General features: G+C 35.2%; 1 protein-coding gene and 1 long non-coding RNA gene across 14 annotated transcripts in view; one reads left to right on the top strand and one right to left on the bottom strand.

The window, feature by feature from the left end:
• Positions 1 to 17,928, top strand: part of GPR155 (G protein-coupled receptor 155) — a 44,751-nt gene extending 26,823 nt beyond the window's left edge. For 7 of the 13 annotated variants that reach the window (XM_013990589.3, XM_003133486.6, XM_084999540.1 and 4 more), the window contains 6 exons: positions 3,275 to 3,379; positions 6,427 to 6,563; positions 8,066 to 8,161; positions 10,766 to 10,830; positions 12,498 to 12,635; positions 15,959 to 17,928. In XM_013990589.3, the coding sequence (XP_013846043.2) occupies positions 3,275 to 3,379; positions 6,427 to 6,563; positions 8,066 to 8,161; positions 10,766 to 10,830; positions 12,498 to 12,635; positions 15,959 to 16,250 (833 nt within the window). In that variant the 3' untranslated portion in view covers positions 16,251 to 17,928. Of the gene's footprint in view, positions 1 to 3,274; positions 3,380 to 6,426; positions 6,564 to 8,065; positions 8,162 to 10,765; positions 10,831 to 12,497; positions 12,636 to 15,905 lie in introns of all 13 variants that reach the window. The other 6 variants (XM_084999541.1, XM_013990590.3, XM_084999544.1 and 3 more) reach the window with 1 other exon arrangement.
• LOC146395987 (uncharacterized) lies at positions 6,410 to 20,218 on the bottom strand. The gene is made up of 2 exons (XR_014829603.1): positions 20,143 to 20,218; positions 6,410 to 6,701 (listed from the first exon to the last, which is right to left on the bottom strand). It is a non-coding gene; the product is annotated as an uncharacterized LOC146395987 (long non-coding RNA).
• Positions 20,219 to 20,281: the final 63 nt, after the last annotated feature.

Genomic DNA, 20,281 nt, shown 5'->3' with positions numbered 1-20,281 from the left:
TTGTTTATGGCTACTTCCATGCTATATTATAGGTAGACTTGAGCTGTTCAACAAAGACCCAGTTGATTGCAAAGCCTAAAATATTTATCATCTGGCCCTTTATAGAAAATGTTTGGCAATCCTTGGTATAAATGAAAATATGACCCTAACCAGTGACTTTATTAATAAGTGTTAACAGTTGTTACAAGGTTTGCTTTGGTCCATGAGGGGGACTCAGCAATAGAGTATGCATTTTGGAGTCGTTGGTTCATGCACATTTCATAAACATAAACCATTGGGCCAGGAGGTGTAAATGATGGCACATATTTTGTTTATAGAGTTTATGGAGGAGAGAGATAGATGACTAATCTTAAAACTATTCGTTGTAAACATCAGTGAGTAAAGAATGAGCAAAAAGATTTAAAAAACATTTACACTGTCTTTATCTTAAAAGGATGAAAATCCCACATATCTTACCATCTTACATTTCTTTCCTTCTTTTCTCCCTTCCTTCGTCCCAAACTGGAAATAGGTAGCAGGGGGGTTAAAAACAGGGATCTGGAGCCAGACTGCCTGGGTTCAAGCCCTGACCGCACAATTTACTATTACTGGATCTTGGACAGGTTCCCTGTGCCTTGGTTTCCATATTCGATGCTGGTAATACCCACAGTGTAGGACTGTAGGGATCTCACTACCTAAGACTGTAGTGCAGGTTGCCAACTAAAGATTTACATTAACTCTGCTTCAATCAGGCCTCTTTCATTCATTTTATTGAAGGAATTTTATTTATGGTGCTCGCTAATTTCTTTGTTAGATCCTTTGTGACTATATCATCAGAATTTCATTCTTGTGAATCCTCTTGACCATTTTCTCTTTTAAAATGGAAGCTTGGGAGTTTCCATTGTGCCTCAGTGATAATGAACCTGACTAGTACCTGTGAGGATGTAGGTCTGATCCCTGGCCTCACCCAGTCGGTTAAGGATTCAGCGTTGCCATGTGCTGTGGTGTAGGTTGCAGACGCGGCTGTGATCTGGCATTGCTATGGCTGTGGTGTAGGCTGGCAAATGCAGCTGGGAACTTCCGTGTGCCATAGGTGTGGCCCTAAAAAGCAAAAGAATAAAAAAAATAAATAAAATAAAGTGGAAGGTCATGGATTATGTGTATGTTTTCACTAAAACTTTAAAAGCCACTTTTCACTAAAACTTTAAAAGCCACTTTTCCTAAGAACAGAGTACTTTCTGATCATGCCCAGCATCCTTTGCTTCCTCACTTTCTTTGTGGACTCCTATATTTAACCTATAAACCCATCTACTGTATACCTTTGGACAGGGCTCAAAGACTACCACTTCAGGCTGGCTCTCTATGTCTTCTGCAAATGTTTTACAACCGGCCACAAAAGGCCCACAATGTGTGTGGGTTGTCCTAAACTAAGTGTCAAGCCCAGAGACTTTTGCTGCTACGTCTTTACCTGTCCTTTAAAAATAGCAAATAAACAGTGTCCTAGATGTTCTGTAATCCTGTCACAGTCATCACCAGCAGGAAAACTAGCCGTCTTTAGTATAAATGAATGGAGAGCCAGAAGACAGCTATTGTTTATCTCCATAGGAAACCTTCTGCAATGTTTTTACTTCCTTCTCTTATCTCACTGCTTTATAATTGTTTTTTAAGTTATCAGTATAACCTACTAGATGGTAAGTGCTGAGTGAGTTACCCATCATTATCATTATATAGCTCAGCACCTAGCATGGTGTCAGGCATCCTATACATGTTTAGTAATATTTAAGTGGATGGATGGGTTGATAAGATACACCCTGATTTTCTGAAGCTACCCTGAAAACTGCCATGGTAAAGTACTTGTTTATTTGCCTTATCATCCATGTTCCTAGGAAGAAGGTTTTTAAACCTGTTTGGTTATTTTCCTCCTCCAAAGCTTGCTCTCTTCTGTTTTGATAGTAGTATTAACACATAACACATAAGACGTCTAGCCTGGCCTCCCCAAATCTCAGTAATCCAAAATAGTTCACTCACCTCTGCCTCTCAATATATATTTGTCAGAGACACATGATTTACACATAAATGTGTAATTATAATTGAAAGGAAAATTAACCTATTTTAATATGAGATCAAAGGTTCAGTTAATAAAAGGCCGTATGATCTCTCTTATATGTGGAATATTAAAAACAAAACAAAAAAGAAGCTCATAGATACTAAGAACAAGACTGGAAGATTGGTGATTGCCAGAGGTGGGAAGTAGAGGGTAGGAGAAATGGGTGAAGGAGTTCAAAGGGTAAAATGAAAAAAACAATAAATAATAATAAATAAGCATAGTGTATTACTGAGCTACATACATACATAAATGAGAAGGCTAATGGGTTACTTACATATACTTACATGTGAAGGGGAAAACTGCCATGTCAAGGGACACCATGTTCATATACATGTAAAATGTTTTAAAGGACACTGCATGCAGTTCTGTGACTATACAGAGGTAAAATTACAGCTCCATAGCAGGTGTCTCAGTGTGACTTCTGTAAACCAATCCACTTTTAAGCAGCAAGAGATTTTTAGCAGTATATATTTAAAAATAAAAAAGAATACAACTGCCTTTACTGCATCCTCTAAACTAGTAGGAGACATGTTCTTGAAAGAAGTGAGTTTTGAGCTAAACTTACAGGAGAGGGTTTGGATGAATTCCATGTCGGACTTGGCCTAAGCACCTAAATAAGCATGGCGTTTGCAGAGGACACTAAAAAATTGTCCCGAAAAAAGGGCCTTTATTAAATAGTGGGAGTGGCTGGATAGGGAGAGAGGAGCCAAGTTCTAGAGAGCTTTCAAATTCAGGCTAAGGAGTTTGAATGAACTGCAGTAAGCAATAGAGCATTCTGCATGTTTTTAAGGAGTGATGAAATCAAGTCTGTATTTTAGGAAAATGTTCAAATTCTTTTTTCCCAAAGCATAGTGGAAACTAATGAAACAGCATGGATAAAAATATTTTCCTTAAGAAGAAACAAAAAAATGAAAAACAAACAAAAACATTTTCCTTGTCTCTTGCAAAGAAAAGACAATATGTAAAGGATCTGATTCTTTGCCGCCCTTTAAAAGTTAACATCTGTATATAAGTACATCTGAATCACTTTTGATAGATAGTGAAAATATGAAAATATTTTCATTGAGGCTGTATGGAAAATGAGTTTGGGGTTTGGGGGCCTTTTTGGTTTGGGTTTGTTTTATTGGCATCTCTTTGTCCTTCCGTTGTGGTTGGACTCTACCCTCACATGTTATTTTATTTATATAGGTTGCTGCTCCTGCTCCATGGGCAATGGTGAGTTATGCTGCCCATCTACAGAGCCAGTAGCAAACATAAGCACCAGTGGGCCTGTGACTCCTTCATTTGAGAAAAGTAAGTGCCTCTGGGCTCTGAGGATGGGCATTAGGAATGAAAGATTCTTTATGCTTATACCTTCAAAGAGCTCTACACAGAATTTCTATAGAAGCTGGAACATATACTCAAATAAGATGGAGGAAAGTACAGAGTACAGTAAGCATTCAGAGAAAGGATACTTATTTTTTTAATTAAAGTTTTTATGAAATAGTAATCAGCAGTATCTCTCTGTCTCTCTCTCTCTCTCACACACACACACACACACACACACACACACACACACACACACACACATGCATGTGTAGAAATTTTCCAATAAATTTAACCTGAGTGATAATTCTAAGAAATTTGCCTTAGGGCCATTTTTTAGAGGGAGGGCTCTTTTTGTTTTAGAAGCTGAGACTTTACCCCTACTCCATTCCACCAGGACCAGGACTAAGTAATTAGTGCTTAAATACATCCTGAACCTGTATTTTTTTTTTTTATGCTTTTTAGGGCCACACCCATGGCATATGGAGGTTCCCAGGCTAGGGGTGTAATTGGAGCTACAGCTGCCAGACTATGCCAGAGCCACAGCAACTTATGCCGAGTCACGTCTGCAACTTACTCCACAGCACACGGCAACGCCGGATCCTTAACCCACTGAGTGAGGCCAGGGATCGAACCTGCAACCTCATGGTTCCTAATTGGATTCGTTTCTACAACAGAAACTCCAGAACCTATATACTTTAAATATGCCCTTTCTTATAAAATAATATTTTAAAATAATAACCTTTTGGCATATAAAGAGACTGAAGCACATTTGTGGTCTGAAAGTTATTTAAAACAACTGACCACATTTATGTGTAATTGCAGTGTTCCTTCATTATGTTGATTATGCTTATTTTTAATCAAAAGTAGAATGTGAAACCCTAAAAAGTCCTCTTTACGATGGAGCATTTGTCAACTGTATTGTACTGTTGTTGATGTTCTTATATAAGAAATGTGAGGATTATAAGAAATGATATATGCAAATCACTTAGCACAGTTAGTGGTGTAGAAACTAGATACTTATTAAATATAAAACTTTGCAAAATGAAAAAAATAAAATGTGGTGTATCCATCCAGTGGATTCTGCCATAAGAAGTACTGATACACCCTACAACGCAGATAAATGTGAAACATCATATGAAACATTATAAGTCAAAGAAGCCAGTCACAAAAGGCTACATATTACATGATTCCATTTATAAAAACAAAAATCTATAAAGAGAGAAAATAGATTAGTGGTTGACTTGGGCCAGCAGAGAGGAGATGGGAGCTAATGAATACAGCTTTCTTTGGGGAATGATTAAAAATATTCTAAAATCAATTATGGTGATGGTTGTACAATTCTGTCAATGTACAAAAATTTCAAATTGTACACTATAAATTGGTGATTTGTTATGTGAATCATACCTCAATAAAGCTACTATATTTAAAAAAATAGTAGTAGCAGTAGTAGTAGTTTTTATTATTCAGTGGGATTTATACTTGGCTGCTATTTGCTGGCTAAGAATGAAACTTAAATGGTAGAATCCACGTTTCCTTAGAAACAAGTAAAAATACATCAGATGTTGGGCCTTCACTGACTTTCAATAGGAGACCCCTCTTGGCTTTCAGTTACATGTGTTTTGAGTTTCATTTGTGTGCCCCTTTTCTAAAGCTAATATTTCTTTACATCAGAATTCCCAAGGCTTCCCTGCTTACTTTTTTCTCCCTACACAATAGACCTAAAAATAAAGTCCATTAACAAATTCAATGTGCTTTGATTCAACAACTTTTTTTTGCCTCCCCAGATAACGTTACAATTTGCTTATATGCCCTTTCTCCATTAATAAGGATGATTCCTGGAAAATCTTCAAATTGTAAGGGCTTCTTAGATTTTCTGATAGTATTTTACAAAAATTATATAGAATGAGAGCCATCATCTATGGACTTCATCTGCTCACATCATTTAGTATCATTCCTAAGCTTGAAATAAAGTTCAGAGGAAATCAAACCATGGACAAATGAGGATTTTTAGAGTTTAACAATATAAAATTCCTTATCCCCAAAACACTGCCACGGCACAAAGGCAAAATAAATATTGCAATGTGTAAAAAAGGCAAATTAAATATAATAAAATTAATTTTTATCATTTTTATAATATTTGCATATAATATTTTAAGACCAGATTTATTATATATACAGCTAGAATTTTTCTACACCAAGATATATACAAATAATTGTTATAAAACAGGATCCTGCTACAGAGACAGTCTGGTGGCCTGCTTTCTTTTTGCTTTTTACCTCCTTTTATTGTGAACTTTTTACAATGCCATAAGCTATTATGCAGACCATGTCTAATGGTTGTATATGTTCTTTGTTAGCTTGAGGGTAGAGCTGTAAAGTGTTTTTTAATCCCTTTTTGTAATAAAAATGTATGTTAGACTAACATCTATTTTGTAAAAAAGTTTTCCCTTGCTTTTGATGCCGCAGGTACAATGGAGCTGAAGTGGGAGAGTAAAGGTTTCTTGTGAAAGCCCCCTCACCTTCTTTTAGGCCAGAGAAGAGTCACACTTGTGATTTGGACTTAGTTTCATATGTGAACAGAACAAAGTGTGTAAATGTTTTTTATGTGGTTACTTAAAAATCTTTTCTAAGGCAAATATTAAACTATTTAATGAAAGGCAAGTCGTAGTAGGAAATCTGTTTAGCTATTAGCCAAAATAGGGTATTTGTGACCCAAGGTGTAGCCTTGAAACTTGAGTTAACTAATTTAGCTTTAAAAAACTGTGTGTGTGTGTTACATTGTTGAATAGTGTAGACAGGAACTATTGTATGCTACTTGATTTTTGTTTTTTGTTTTTTGGATAAAAACACTCTACAAGCAGAACTCTTCGAAAACAACATGAAGGAGCCTTCCTCAGACTTCATCTAAAATAATATACTGATTCTGGGCTGAATGTGCATATGCAGTGGTTTGTTTAGGAAGTCATTATGAATTTAAAATGCATTCAAATAAAAAGCTCTGATTACAAATTGTTGTACTTACTGTTTTATAGATGAACATTGTGTGAGTCGCTGTAACTCCCAGAGCTGCATATTAGCCCAGGAAGAAGAGCTGTATCTACAGACTGGAGACCAGCAACTGACACGACATGTGTTGCTGTGTTTACTTCTCATCATTGGCCTGTTTGCTGTAAATGTTTCTTCTGATTTTGTTTGGGGGCCATTTCTTTAAATGTTTGGCAAAGGGTTTTTTTTGTCAGCATCTTGGAGAAACTTAGTGATATTTCCCAAGGGGTGGCAGCTAGGCCATCTGAATTCTAATCTTGAGCTAAACGATTTAGGGGAAAAAAAAGAATGAATAATTCACATTACTTTGTTGCCTAAGTGTTCTAATACCTTATTTTGCTTAGAATACTTACTTATCCTACACTTTGAACTTAGAATTTGGTAAAACCTGGTATCTCCATGATGTGTACGAGGTCTCTTACTCCTAGCATATTTCTTGACTGACTTTAGTGGATAAATGCCTACATGGTCTCTCAGAAGATAGTCCTCAGGTAAATTTGTAAAAATAATTTTACCTTAGGAAAATAACATAACCACTTCAGATAATGGATACTTACAAAGTAGAGAAAAGAGAAAAATATGCATCATACTCCTGCCTTTTTGATACATTTTTAATGGCTCTAATGATACATACAGATCTATATCCTGCTTTGTGACTAGTGTCAAACATTTTCATCTTGCTACAAAGTGTTTATAAATGTTACTTTAAATGCCTCCTCAATAAACCAAAGATATGCGTTATAATTTACTCAACCACTTCTTATGAATTGTTTCTAATGCATTAGAACAATTTATTAGAACACTCTAATAAACATCTCCATGAAGTATATTTCCTTATAATAGGTTCTAAAGTTGGGAAACCTGAATCAAGGAGTATGAATATTTTTGTGTCTTGGGATGCAGTCTACTAAGTTGTTTTCCAAAGGAGCAGTATAGATTTGTAAAGTACTCTCACCAACAAAATTCAAATATTATAAATTTTTTAATTTGATAATTTTATAAGTGAAATATAGCACTTCAGTTTTAAATGCATTTATTTGATTACTAAAGGGTTTTTTAAATTAGTCCTGTGTCCTCTTTCATGAATTACTAGTTACTATATAATTCTTTGCAATAGTTCAAACATAACTTGTCTAGTGATGGGAGATGGACCATATAACCTATGAAGAAACCATCTTATCCTTTTCACACTGGAATGCTCATTATATAGAATCAGATCAGCCAGCACCATTTTAACTGCTGTTTAAGAACAAAAATCAAAAAGAAATGCTGCCAAGAATTGCTGCATGGTGATGTGATTGTTTTCACTGTGTAGAACTAATTTTAAAATCAGACCTGTCTCAGGCTATTCGAAATTCTGATGTATTATGTAAGCTTCTTGTATTATGGCTCATGTCTTCTTGCTTCAAATCTGATCAGAATAGATGCTATTTGAATGACATCTGTCAAGAAGAGAGGTTGAAACCTCTTGTTTGAAAGACAAAGCCTCTATATTCTCTCAGTGTTTTTCCCTTTAGTCCTTTTCTTCCTAATTATTAAGTAGATAAGTTATTGTACTGTGTTCTGGATGGGGAGAAATGATTAGCTTGCTTCATTTTAAAATACTGTTTTCTCCTTCCTTTATAGAATCTTTCCAGTTGTTTATGGTGGCTATTCAACCAAGAGCCTGGAAGACTATATGTAGAGTTACAGTTTTTCTGTGCTGTGTTTAACTTTGGCCAGGTATTTATTTATTGAGAACTTTGAGGGGTTTTGGTTTTCCTAGATGGTTTGATTTGGAGGGGTGAGGGGTGGCAGATGTTTTTGTTTTCCTTTAAATCGAAAAGGTTGAGTTTGTTTGCCAGCTGCTGGTATGTGTGACAGCTGACAGCTGCTGCCTATCTCCTCGTAGAAATGAATTACTATATTGGTTAAAGTCATCAGAATGCACACTGAGTGTTTCAGTCAGAAATACCAAATAGTTTTTTGCTTTGGTTTTGAGATAAAGAGTGATAATTTAAGCAGGAACAAGATGTTCCAAGTTCTTTTTAAACTTTGTTGTGTCCTTAATAAGTTACTTTGGAAAAAGTCTCAACTTCTCTGAGCCTTTAGTTTAGCACTTATTTTAATGCACATCACCTCATTTACATTTTGATGTTTCTTCAACTATAGGTATGCAAATTTTTTTAAAAAATCATGTGGTATATAAATAGGAGTTCCCATCTTGGCTCAGTAGAAATGAATCTGACTAGTATCCTTGAGGATGAGGGTTCGATCCCTGGCCTCACTCAGTGGGCTAAGGTTCCAGCATTGCCCTGAGTTGTGGTGTAGGTCGCAGACATGGCTTGGATCCCACATTGCTATGACTGTGGCATAGGCTAGCAGCTGCAGCTCCAACACTACCCCTAGTCTGGGAACCTCCATATGCTGTGGGTGCAGCCCTAAAAAAGACCAAAAAAAAAAAAAAATCATGTGATATACAATAAAATCTGACCAAGGATAGTAGTTACCATTTCTTGAGAGACTACTATATGCCAAACATTTTAAAGCATTTTATATTAATTATTTAAATATCACAGTAATATCTGCAGGGCAGACATCACATCCAATTTAAAATTTAGAAACTAAAATTCCATGAAGAATATAATAGGTGCTGTTGTCTTTATCACTATTAAAATGGATATTTAAGGATAAATGATATTTTACATACTGAGAAAATATTTTATGTGAAAATATTTTATTTCAATCCCTTACTTTGTAATTAGAGAATATTAGTCCCCAGATTAAGTACTGTATTGAAAAAAAATACAGTACTTGAAATCACTGGGTTTGCCTATTAAACCTGAAATAATTGGCCATATGAGTTAGTTAACATTCATCAGTAGACATTCCTACAAGTTTTTCTCTAATATTAATTTCTCAAAATATTTCCAGTTTTGCCATTTTTATGGGAGCAAAATTGGCTATATTTAGACAGACAAGTGACCTATCAGGTTTATTATAGACAGACATGAGCATTGAAAGGCTTTGATGCCCACCTCATTTTGTGATACTGTTCAAAATTTGATTTTGCACCCAAGAACTATAAACTACTAAACAAAAGAATCATGGTCTCAGTAAGCATTTTGCATTCAGAAAGCCCACTCCAAGCTTAGCCATCCCAGGACTGGAACTGATGAAGCTTCACAAACAGAAGCTAATGCCAGGAATGTTGCATTTGAAATGCTGCCCCCACAGCTTATGGCTAAAGTGATTCAAAGGAGGGAGACAGATACAAAACCTGCTCCCATTCCGTGTGTCTCTTGGGGAGCTGTGGTAGTAAGGTCATTCCCTTCTGTTGGTTTGTAATTTGAGGTGAAGACAGCTAGGTCCTTCATGTTATTGCATTCTCTGCCCCATCCACGCCAACCTGCACTAAGCTCCTTACCCCTCTGTGCCTGACAAATGGCGTTCCCAGCCTCCCTTCTCCTCAGGCAGTCATGATTGTCCTGATATGTGGCTAATATCTGGTGCCAGTTTGTCTTATTGCCTCCAAATTCTTCAAAGCCTTTTCCTAAGCACTAACCAATTTCATTTTAGATAAATTTTGTTTTGTTACTTCATTATAATCAGATATTGCAGTACTTGTTAATTCTATAATTTCTCAAGTTTTAACAGAAAAATAATAAAGTACTTAAGCATAATGGGAGATATTTTATTTTATTTTTAGAAAGGGGAAACGACATAGCCCTTAAATGTTTTCATTTTTCTTCAGTAAGCCAGCTTGCAAGTGTGGTTGCTCAGCACTCACTTATATCACCCACCATAATTACTAGGAAAATGATTGGAGAGAGGCAGCCAAGTACCATCCGGGATGCCTCTCAGATACCAAAATACATGGATGCTCAAGTCCCTTATTTAAGTGGCATAGTATTTGCATATAACCCATGTACATCCTCTTGGGTCCTTTAAATCATCTCTAAATTACTTATAACACCTAAAACAATGTAAATGCTACCTAAATAATTGCCGGTATGTAGAAAATTGAAGATTTGCATTTTAGCAAGTTCCCTGGTGGTCTAGTAGCTAGTACTCAGCGTTTTCACTGCCGTAGCCTAGATGCAATCCTTAGTCTGGAAACATCAAGCCACTGCACACCACAGCAAAACAAACAAAAAAAAAAGGTGACCGACTTTACCTGCCTTCAGACACTGTACTTTAGAGGGCCTGCCTGTATGTTTCATTTAAAATGTTGCTCTAATCACTAGAGGTTTACTTCCCTAACCACCAAGTTATTTGGCTTCTATTATTTCTGTCTTAAAATTTTATTGTAGAACTAATAAAATATAACTTTTTTTTCTTCCATAGGGATTTATTTCCTTTGGCATCTTTGGATTGGACAAACATTTAATCATCCTACCTTTCAAAAGAAGGTAAATTTAGTTTTGAAATAAATCTGTAACTGTAAAGGTGATGACAAAGCCATTCTATTAAGATACCGATATTTTTAAACCTTCAATAATTGCAAAGAGACCAAAGAAAGGTTAAACTAAACGCCACAGAAAGGTTATCTGTTGATCCACATATTTGTTGTAAATAATTGCACATATATATTGGAAGAACTATCATTAATCCAACATTGTAATTTGCATTTTAATAAGAATTGATGGACACTGCCTTCTATCTATGCCATTAACTACATAAAGTAAAATGAAACTTGAAAATGTATTTTAAAATGGAAGCATTAGGTGATATGCCCCCAAAGGTCTATATCTGATTGTCTTTCTCCTTGGACAACAGGATTTCTCTATCAAACTGACAATTTATAGAAAACTCAAGTTTTCTTCTTTTTAAATTTCAAATTTTTTAATTAGCTTGGTGAAGATTTTCTTTGAATTCAGGTCAGGAATTTCTTAGTGAAAAATAATTAATTCGTAAAAAATTTTTTAAGAAAATAAAGTTGGAGTTCCCTGGTGGTCTAGTGGGTTAAATGTCTGGCATTGTCACTGCCGTGGCATGGGTTGGATCCCAGGCCCAGGAACTTCCACATGCTACAAGTGTGGCCAAAAAAAAGGAAAAAGAAAAATAATGAAGTGGAAACACTCCAAACTGAGAATGGGAGGAAAAGGTAGCAGATGGAGGGACAATTCATTGTACTTCCTCATTTGTTTTCAAAGTCAAAATTAGTAGACTCTAGTTAAGTGCTAATGGAGTTTATTCTATTAGCTATATAAAAACTGCCCGGAGTTCCCGTTGTAGCTCAATAGAAATGAATCCGACTAGTATTCATGAGGACATGGGTTTGATCCCTGGCCTCAAGCAGTAGGTTAAGGATCTGGCATTGCCATGAGCTGTGGTGTAGGCCAAAATGCAGCTCAGATCTGGCATAGCTGTGGCTGTGGCGTCGGCCAGTGGCTACAGCTCCAATTTGACCCCTAGCCTGAGAACCTCCATATGGTGCAGGTATGGCCCTAAAAGACAAAAAATAAAATAAAATAAATTTTTTAAAAGTGCCCAGTAAATGGTCACTGTTCTTTCTCCTCCTTTTCTTTCATCATCATTATTAAAATGTAGTTGCTATGGTCATAATCCTTTCATGAAGGAATAAAAGTATAATAGAAAAGTCACTAAACTTAGTTATCAGCTTCATGACGTTGATCAGTTTAGAAAGTCAACAGATCTACTGTCTGGGCTGGCAAAACAGAATTGTTCTATACTTCAAATCCCAGTATTTGTCTCTCTGGTACCAAAATTGGAAAATGATTAAATAAAATACTTGTATGTTACTTTTGCATTTTAAAACAGTATGATGTAGAAATAAGGAACTTCATTTTTTAGTAGAAACTGAAAAGAGTCAAACATGTCTAGACAGTTTAGAAAATGTTCAAGAACCCAACCCCAGCCTAGTCTGAACAGGAAACTGAATGCAGGTTGAATGTGTTTCTGCTTCAGAGACTAAGGATGCCTGGGTGTTGCAGATGACAGCCGAGGCGAATGACAGCTCTGGAACAGCCATGTTGATAGAGTAATAAGCAAGAAAGGGTTCTCTCTGAAGGCTTTTCTTTCCTTAAAAGTGGCCTCCTTAAATTTTGGTTTTCAGACTTGAATTCTTATGGAACAATAAGGAAACAGCAGAAAACAGGGGTTCTCCTGTTCCTGAGGAAATAAAAATGACCTGTCAACAATTTATCCATTATCACCGTGATCTCTGTATCCAAAACATTGTCAGGGAAAGAAGGTAAGAACAGGTTCCAGATAATTATATTTTAGATCATTAAGTTTGGCTTGTAATAGGCTAATTAATGTGCTTGTGACTAACTTCATGACTGTTATTTTGAATAACACATATACACATAAAAGTTAAAATAGCTATGGGTCAGTTTATAGTTTAAGAAAGAGCATGTATAAGAGCCATACACTTTGATTTTTTACATTTTTTAATGTCCTATAAATTCTGATTAAAATATAAAATATGAAAACTTTAGAATGAATCAAAATATATCAGAATTTTAACATTTACTTCATGTTGGCCATTAGTCTCTCTCACAAAATTTTGAGATACATATGTATTTAGAAGTGATCTTATATTCCCCATCTCCTAGGGGTATGCTATTTCATATTGGCTAATGATAATGCCAAGAAAATGAAAGAAATTTCTGTCTCAATTAATTCTGCTGCTTATTTTTCACCCCAAGTCCTAATCTTCAGTCTGTGACATCATATTTATGCTTCTAAGCTTCAGGTATGGATTATACAGCAGGAAAAGAATAAATAAATGTTACAGTGCTAGTATTTCTGGATGTCATAAAAGAGAAAAAAATCAAAACATAATATGAAGAACTAAGTACATTTATGTCTATAACTGTAAAACTGAAAATTACCATTCAGGATTATTTATTTACATATATTATGCCACTATATTTCATATAACCAGAAGGTATCCTGGTATAGCTAATGGAAAGGGACTCACTAGGTGGGGACTAATACTAGAAGAACTAAATTCCTGGATGTTCCACTTATTAGCTTTGTGACACTGGGCAAGTTTAACTCTTCAAACCTTAGTTTTCCTCATCTTTAAAATATCTGGTTCTACTGGTTGTTTGCATTAGATGGTAAAATCTATACGATGGGTCTAGCCCAGTTTCTGCAAATGGTAAGCTATGAAGAAAAATTAGCTTGCCACCCTCAAAGAGCCAAACACAATTATTTCGAAGTGCCATCTGTGGATCATTTCAACAATTTAAAACTGTTTTTTAAAATTAAAAAGAAGGATCTCTGTGTTAGCTCTGCCAGGCCTACTGTGATTGCCAGTTGTCAGGAAGCAGAGCTCTTGCCATTTGCAGGGCTGCCGAGCTGCCTCCGTCCCAGATAGTAAATGGGCATGGGCTGGTAGTGGCACTGCTCTGAACCCTGCACAGTGGCATATCCTTTGCCACTCTGCACAACTCCGTGGTTGTAGCTGCCTGATCAGTCATTTGGAAGCAAATATTAATCAGTTGGTGTCAGGATAGAAGGTGTTGGGCTATAAATTTAAAAATTAATCAGCAGAAGGCGGCTCAGACTCAGGGTGTAACATTCAGGCTTTTGTTCAAAGTGATGTTTGTAATTACAAAGCATAAATTAATTAAGATATCTTATTACTAAGTAAAATACTAATCTTACAATATTGTGATTTTACATACTTGAGAAATTTTTTCTTGTATATTAACCTCTTTTCTAATTTTTATATGAAACTCATATATATTCATTTGTGGTTAAATGTTTAAATTTTTTTTCATCTATTTCTCATTTCATCTTGATTTTCATCCATTGTTTCCTATTGTCAAGCACTTTAGGTTTTACAGCTTGACTAATGCTTGTGGACAGATTCATGTTGTCTATTGCATATTTGTATAAAAATGAACAGAGTTCACTTTTTTTTTTTTGGCTGTGCCCGAGGCATACAAAAGTTCCCAGACTAGGAGTTCCCATTGTGGCTCACTGGGTTAAGAACATGACATAGTCTCTGTGAGGATGTGGGTTCAATCCCTGGCCTCACTCAATGGGTTAAGGATCTGGCATTGCTGCAAGCTGCAGTGTAGATCGCAGATGTAGCTTGGATCTAGTGTTGCTGTAGAACTGCAGCTGCAACTCTGATTTGACCTCTAGCCCAGGAACTTCCATATGCTGCAGATGTGGCTGTAAAAAGAAAAAAAAATTCCCAGGCTAGGGATCAAACCTGAGCCACAGCTGTAACCATAGCCCAGCAGTGACAATCCCAGATCCTTAACCTACTGATCTACAAGGGAACTCCTTAATTTTTTTTAAATTTCTCTTTCCCTTGCTTACTTGTTCATACTTGAGGCACCCCATATTTGCATTAGGAAGACAAGTTTTCAATAATTAAGTAAATTTATAATAAAAAATTTTTAATAATTGAGGAATCTTATAGACATTCCTCAAAAAATTAAAAACAGAACCATATAATCTAGCAATTCCATTCCTGGGTATTTACCCAAAGAGAATAAATACACTAATTAGAAAAGATATGTATACCCCTTTGTTCATTGCAGTATTATTTACAGTAGCCAAGATAAAGAAAAAAACCTAAGTGTCCCTCAGTAGATGAATGGATAAAGATGTGGCATATTTATACAATGGAATATCACCCAGCCATAAAAAAGAATGAAATCTTGCCATTTGCAACAACATGGATGGACCTAGAGGGCATTATGCTAAGTGAAGTAAGACAGAGAAAGATATATTCTATATGGTTTCACTTATATACGGAATCTAAAAAAAAAAATGAGCAGACATAATAAAATAGAAATAGAGTCATAGAGAACAAACAAGTGGTTGACAGAGGGGAAGGGTATGAGGGGAAGAAAGAAACAGATGCAGGAGATTAAGAGGTTCCAGCTGCAAAATAAATGAATCACTGGGATGAAATATACACTGTGGGGAACATAATCAACAACTATGAAAAAAAACTTTACTTTTATAGCAAGACAGATCTCAATATCCTTGCCCCTGCTTCTTAATGCAGCAAATTCCTAACAAACATCAATAAGATTATCTTGCTCAGGACAAGAAGAAAGGCTATTTGTGGGAATTGTGATAAGCAGAAAATACTGTTTGATTTGAATAATTTAATAAAAATTGCCACTTAAGAGCTCGCAAAAAATATTATTTAATGTTCCTGAGACAATTATATTTTAAATAAAAGTACAACTTATAAAAATACATAACAGTCAGCTGTCTACAGAATATATCTGATGGTAAAAGACCATCTGCTCTAAAAAGAATATTTCTTTGTTGATGCATTTACATTATCTAAGTCATTTTTGTTAAGTGTTTCTGTTTTCACAAGCATTATTGGCATATTTTGTTTTTCTCTGGTGGGTCCTTCTAGAGTCAGGTGATTTAATAAACCCTTTATATTCAGAATAGTTTCATTCCTGCCACCTTTTAACTATCATGCTGTCTTTCCCTGTCTCCTATTTTTCCTTGCTTGTCCTCCATTATGCAGTGCTGATACCAGATTTACAGAACATGTGGGTGAATCATTCCTTTGACATACAGGTGTGGTCCAAAGACTTCTGCTGGGACCTTCTGTGGCTGTGACTTGGTGAACTGGCTAATTGAAGTTGGCCTTGCCTCTGACCGTGGTGAAGCTGTGATATATGGAGACAGACTGGTGCAAGGGGGAGTGATCCAACATATCACCAATGAATATGAATTTCGGGATGAGTACTTGTTTTACAGATTTCTTCAAAAGAGTCCTGAACACAGTCCTCCTGCCACTAATACACACACTCCCCAACAAGAAAGATATAAAGAAATTGAGCATTCATCCCCACCCACCAAGACCTAAGTTATGAAGGAAACAACCCCATATGGAGTCACATTCTGGCCCCAAATCTGTTACTTATTAGCTACGGGACCTTGGGTAAATCACAAGTTCTCTGAGCATCATTTGCCTCTTCTGTAAAATTTGACATGTTCTCACCCCATGCTATGATTCTGTGATTTCATGTGTATGGAAAACACACAGGAAACTGACTTAGGAAAAAGAGAACTAATCAAAATTTAAAGTTCTCATAATGAATATATAATAATTACTATAAAAATTATGCCAACATTTTAAAACATTGCTTCCTGCAATTGTGTGCTATAACTTCAAAATCAACATCCAATTTACTATTCTTTTAAATTGCCAAATTTGGCAGGTGTGCTGCTGGCAGAAAATGGACCTTAAATTATGACAACTTTGCACTTACTCATAGCACCTCCTAAATAAGTATTTTAATGATTCTAATGAGAGGCCTTCTTATTCTATTTTCCCATTTCCTTCACAAATAGTATTCATTAAAAACTACAAGCACTACTTTTTTAAGGTTTATCGTCCCTTGCTTTTCTATCGAAAATACTAATCTGTGCCATTAGGAGGGAAATAAGAACCTTCATAAGTAATATTATCTCTAAAGTCCAATAGAAGTGTAGTCTGATCTTTAACTTTTGTACTAAAAATAATAATTTGGGCAAATCCAATTAAATTTATCAACAGAATTATTGCCATTTGATATATCATTTCTGGTGTTTGCACAAAGCATCTCAATACAGAAGGATAGCCCTATTACCTTATTCCCTAAAAAGAAGAAAAAAACCTGTATAATTCAAGCCAAGATTTTTAAAATTCTATGCCTAACATCCTACTTTTACATTTACAATTTAGTTTTTTTAAGTATCCATGTGTAAAATTTTATAAATTTGAAAATTACTAAGTGTTGCCCTCAGAAAAGCTTTATCTTGAGTCAATTAAGGAGACGTCTATTCATATGACCTTTGAACCTCTACTTAATGTCAGTACTAGTTTAACTTATTTAAAAGTGTTTCAAATATTTATTTGTCTCATACTTTTAGTGTCTTATGTATAGAAGCCATTTAGAAAATAACTTATAGGGTTAAATCATTGCCCTTTTAATGCAACAAAAATGTAATTTTTAAAAAAACCTGCATGGAAGCCTAGTGTATTTAACAAGTAAAATATACATCAATGTGTAGCATTAACCTATACCAATTTTAAGTTATAATTAGGGAATGGGGTTTTTCAGCAGAACTATCTTGCTGTGTAACTTTAAAAATATATATATATATATATGACCACATTATAATTCTCAGAATGCTCAGGAGTAATCATAAAGCTTCATTGCTGTACCAGAAGACTTTTATATAGTTAGAGCAATAACGATATTAATTCATATGCATGCAGGCAATTCAGACTCAAGTGGGGAATTTGTTTTGCTTGTGAACAAATCATACCATATGTGTTCTATTATTTGCATGAAGGAAATTGGCAGTATCTTTTTCCATAAGAAACACTAAAAGAAAACCCTGACTTGAGAATGATCTGCAGTTTTAGATAATGAAGGCTTTTAAGAGATGTTTTTAGAATTAAGGATATGCTAATTTTATTAAATGAAAATATTTGTAACTTTTACTCCCTCACTAACAAAGCAAGTTTCTCAATAAAATACCTCTTTTAACTTGCATTGCCAGCATCTTTTTTTTTTTTTTTTTTGAGTAATCTCAAAAATAATGCAGAAGCCATCAGAGAAGTCTTTTCCATGGGTTTTCAATGTTTCCTTAAATGGGTCTCCTGAGATTGTTGTGTTCCTCATGACCCTATAGGATCTGTGCACCAGGCCTTGCCCAGTAATTCACTCAGCAAAAACCTTTTATTAATGAGTCAATATGACATTAGAGTCCTTCTCACATATTTCATAATTTGTAATATGCAGGGTCACTGGAGTTCCCTTGTGGTACAGCAGGTTAAGGATCCAGTGTTAGTCCCTGTAGTAGCTCAGGTCACTGCTATGGCTTGGGTTTGAGTGGTGGCCCAGGAACTGCTGCATTTTTTTTTGGGTGGCCAAAAAAAAAAAAAAAATGCAAGGTCACAGCTGGGAAAATTACCTAATGGAGTTTTGATTAAAACCTACCCCCTTTATACTAATTTTCAGCATTGTCAAATATTCTTTTCTTTGTTCTCAATGAGGGATTCCACACCTAACTTGTGTTTAAACTTCAATATTTTTAGAATAAAGTGTGCTTGGCGTTTAAAGAATAAGGATTGTGATCAGTACATTTCTAAAGCAAAAAATATATATAAAACTATTATTTTACATGTATGCAATAGAATACAGCTCCTAGTTTTTGCCCCATCATATCTCATATCATGTAAAAAATTACTTTAAACCACTAAGCATATTAATCAAGAGATGAGTAATGGTTAGAAACAGTTTAGAATCAAAAATGTTATCATCATTTTTCAGGAAAAGATGAGACAGTAACTTTTAACAATTGTCATGATAAAAGCCTAAAGTAATTAATAAAAAAGAAAAAATATTCACTCAGTAGAACCTATTTTGGGGCAAATTTTACAAATAGGAACTAGATTTCCAAAATTCTAGCCTGCCTAATTATTTCTAAATTTTTTATTGAAAAATTAATGTATAAATTGATGTTTTCATCAAAGATCAAACTAGCCGTCTCTACAATAATCACTTTATTAGATTATTCACTTGGTTTATTATGTAAATAATAAACCATTATCATTTAAGGATTGACCCAAAAAAAGCTTAATTTCAGCTCCTGAATTTTTTTACTCTTAAAAAACACATGAAATTTAAGGAAACCTTAAATTTTCTATAGTATACATCAAGGAATAAATTACTCACACAAGCACCAAAGCCCCAATACCATACTGAATTTAAACAGTGAAAGTCTCCAAAAATGTTTTATAAATTAACTAGCTGTGTTATAAAATAATTCTTTTATTTAGGGAATTATTATTTCTATTTTGAATATGGAAAAGGGAACAGGTTGACCTCAGCCTTACAAAAGGATACCACTGTACAGACATACTGTCTAGCTAATTTTATCAACTTTATAGGCAGAGAGGAGGACTATGTAAATTCTTTCCATCAGTACTTGAATATTATTTTAACAAATGTTTATTAAGCATCAAGCTTGTGCCAGACAATGCTGAATACTGAGCACACAACAGTGGGGGGAAAAATGTGATTCCTATCATCATAAACCTTCTATTCTGCTGCGAGAGACAGATGTTAAACATTTAATTACACTTGTGATCAGGATCACATGTGGCACTGAGAGTATAAAACATCAAGGAATAAATTACTTGATCGTGTGTGTGGGGAAAACTTCCCTGAGGAAGTCATGGTTCAGCAAAACTCTAAAGCATGGAAAGAACTACTTATATAAAAAACACATGAAATGAATGGGACAAGCAGAGGGTACAGCCATGATGAAGGAACCAGACACATTCAAGGAATTGAAAGGGCAGAAGAGAAACTTACAAACAAAATGACAAAAGCATAATTAGATATAGCTGGGGGTAGATCAGCAGGATTGGATTGGGATTTAATCTCAATGACTTATTTTGCCACACCCCAAGCACGGGGAAGTTCCTGGGGCAGGGATCAAAACCCACACCACAGTAGCAACTCCAACCACAGCAATGATAACACCAGATCCTTAGCCCGCTAGGCCATCAGCAAACTCCTCAATGACTCTTTGAAGAGTTTGACTCAATAATAAAATGAACAACTTGATTTCTAAAAATAAGCAAAAGATCTGAACAAATATCTCACTGAAGAAGACGTACAGATGGCATATTAAAAGATGCTCTGCATCTTATAGCATTAGGAAAATACAAATGAAAACAATGTGATACCAATACATACCTATTAGAATGGCCAAAATCCAGAACACTGACAATACCCAAGGATGTGGAGCAATAGGAATTTTTATTCCCTGCTGGTAGGGATGCAAAATGGTACAGTAGTTACTTGAGAAGATAGTTTTGGCAGTTTCTTATAAAAC

The sequence above is a fragment of the Sus scrofa genome, chromosome 15 (genome assembly GCF_054392235.1).
Source record: "Sus scrofa isolate SSC_HxYL_T2T_F1_AM1 chromosome 15, Sscrofa_HxYL_maternal_Yorkshire_Landrace_v2.0, whole genome shotgun sequence".
In the NCBI taxonomy this organism is placed as follows: domain Eukaryota; kingdom Metazoa; phylum Chordata; class Mammalia; order Artiodactyla; family Suidae; genus Sus; species Sus scrofa.
Note: the sequence above shows the minus strand (reverse complement) of the source record. Positions and strands in the feature narration are given on the sequence as shown.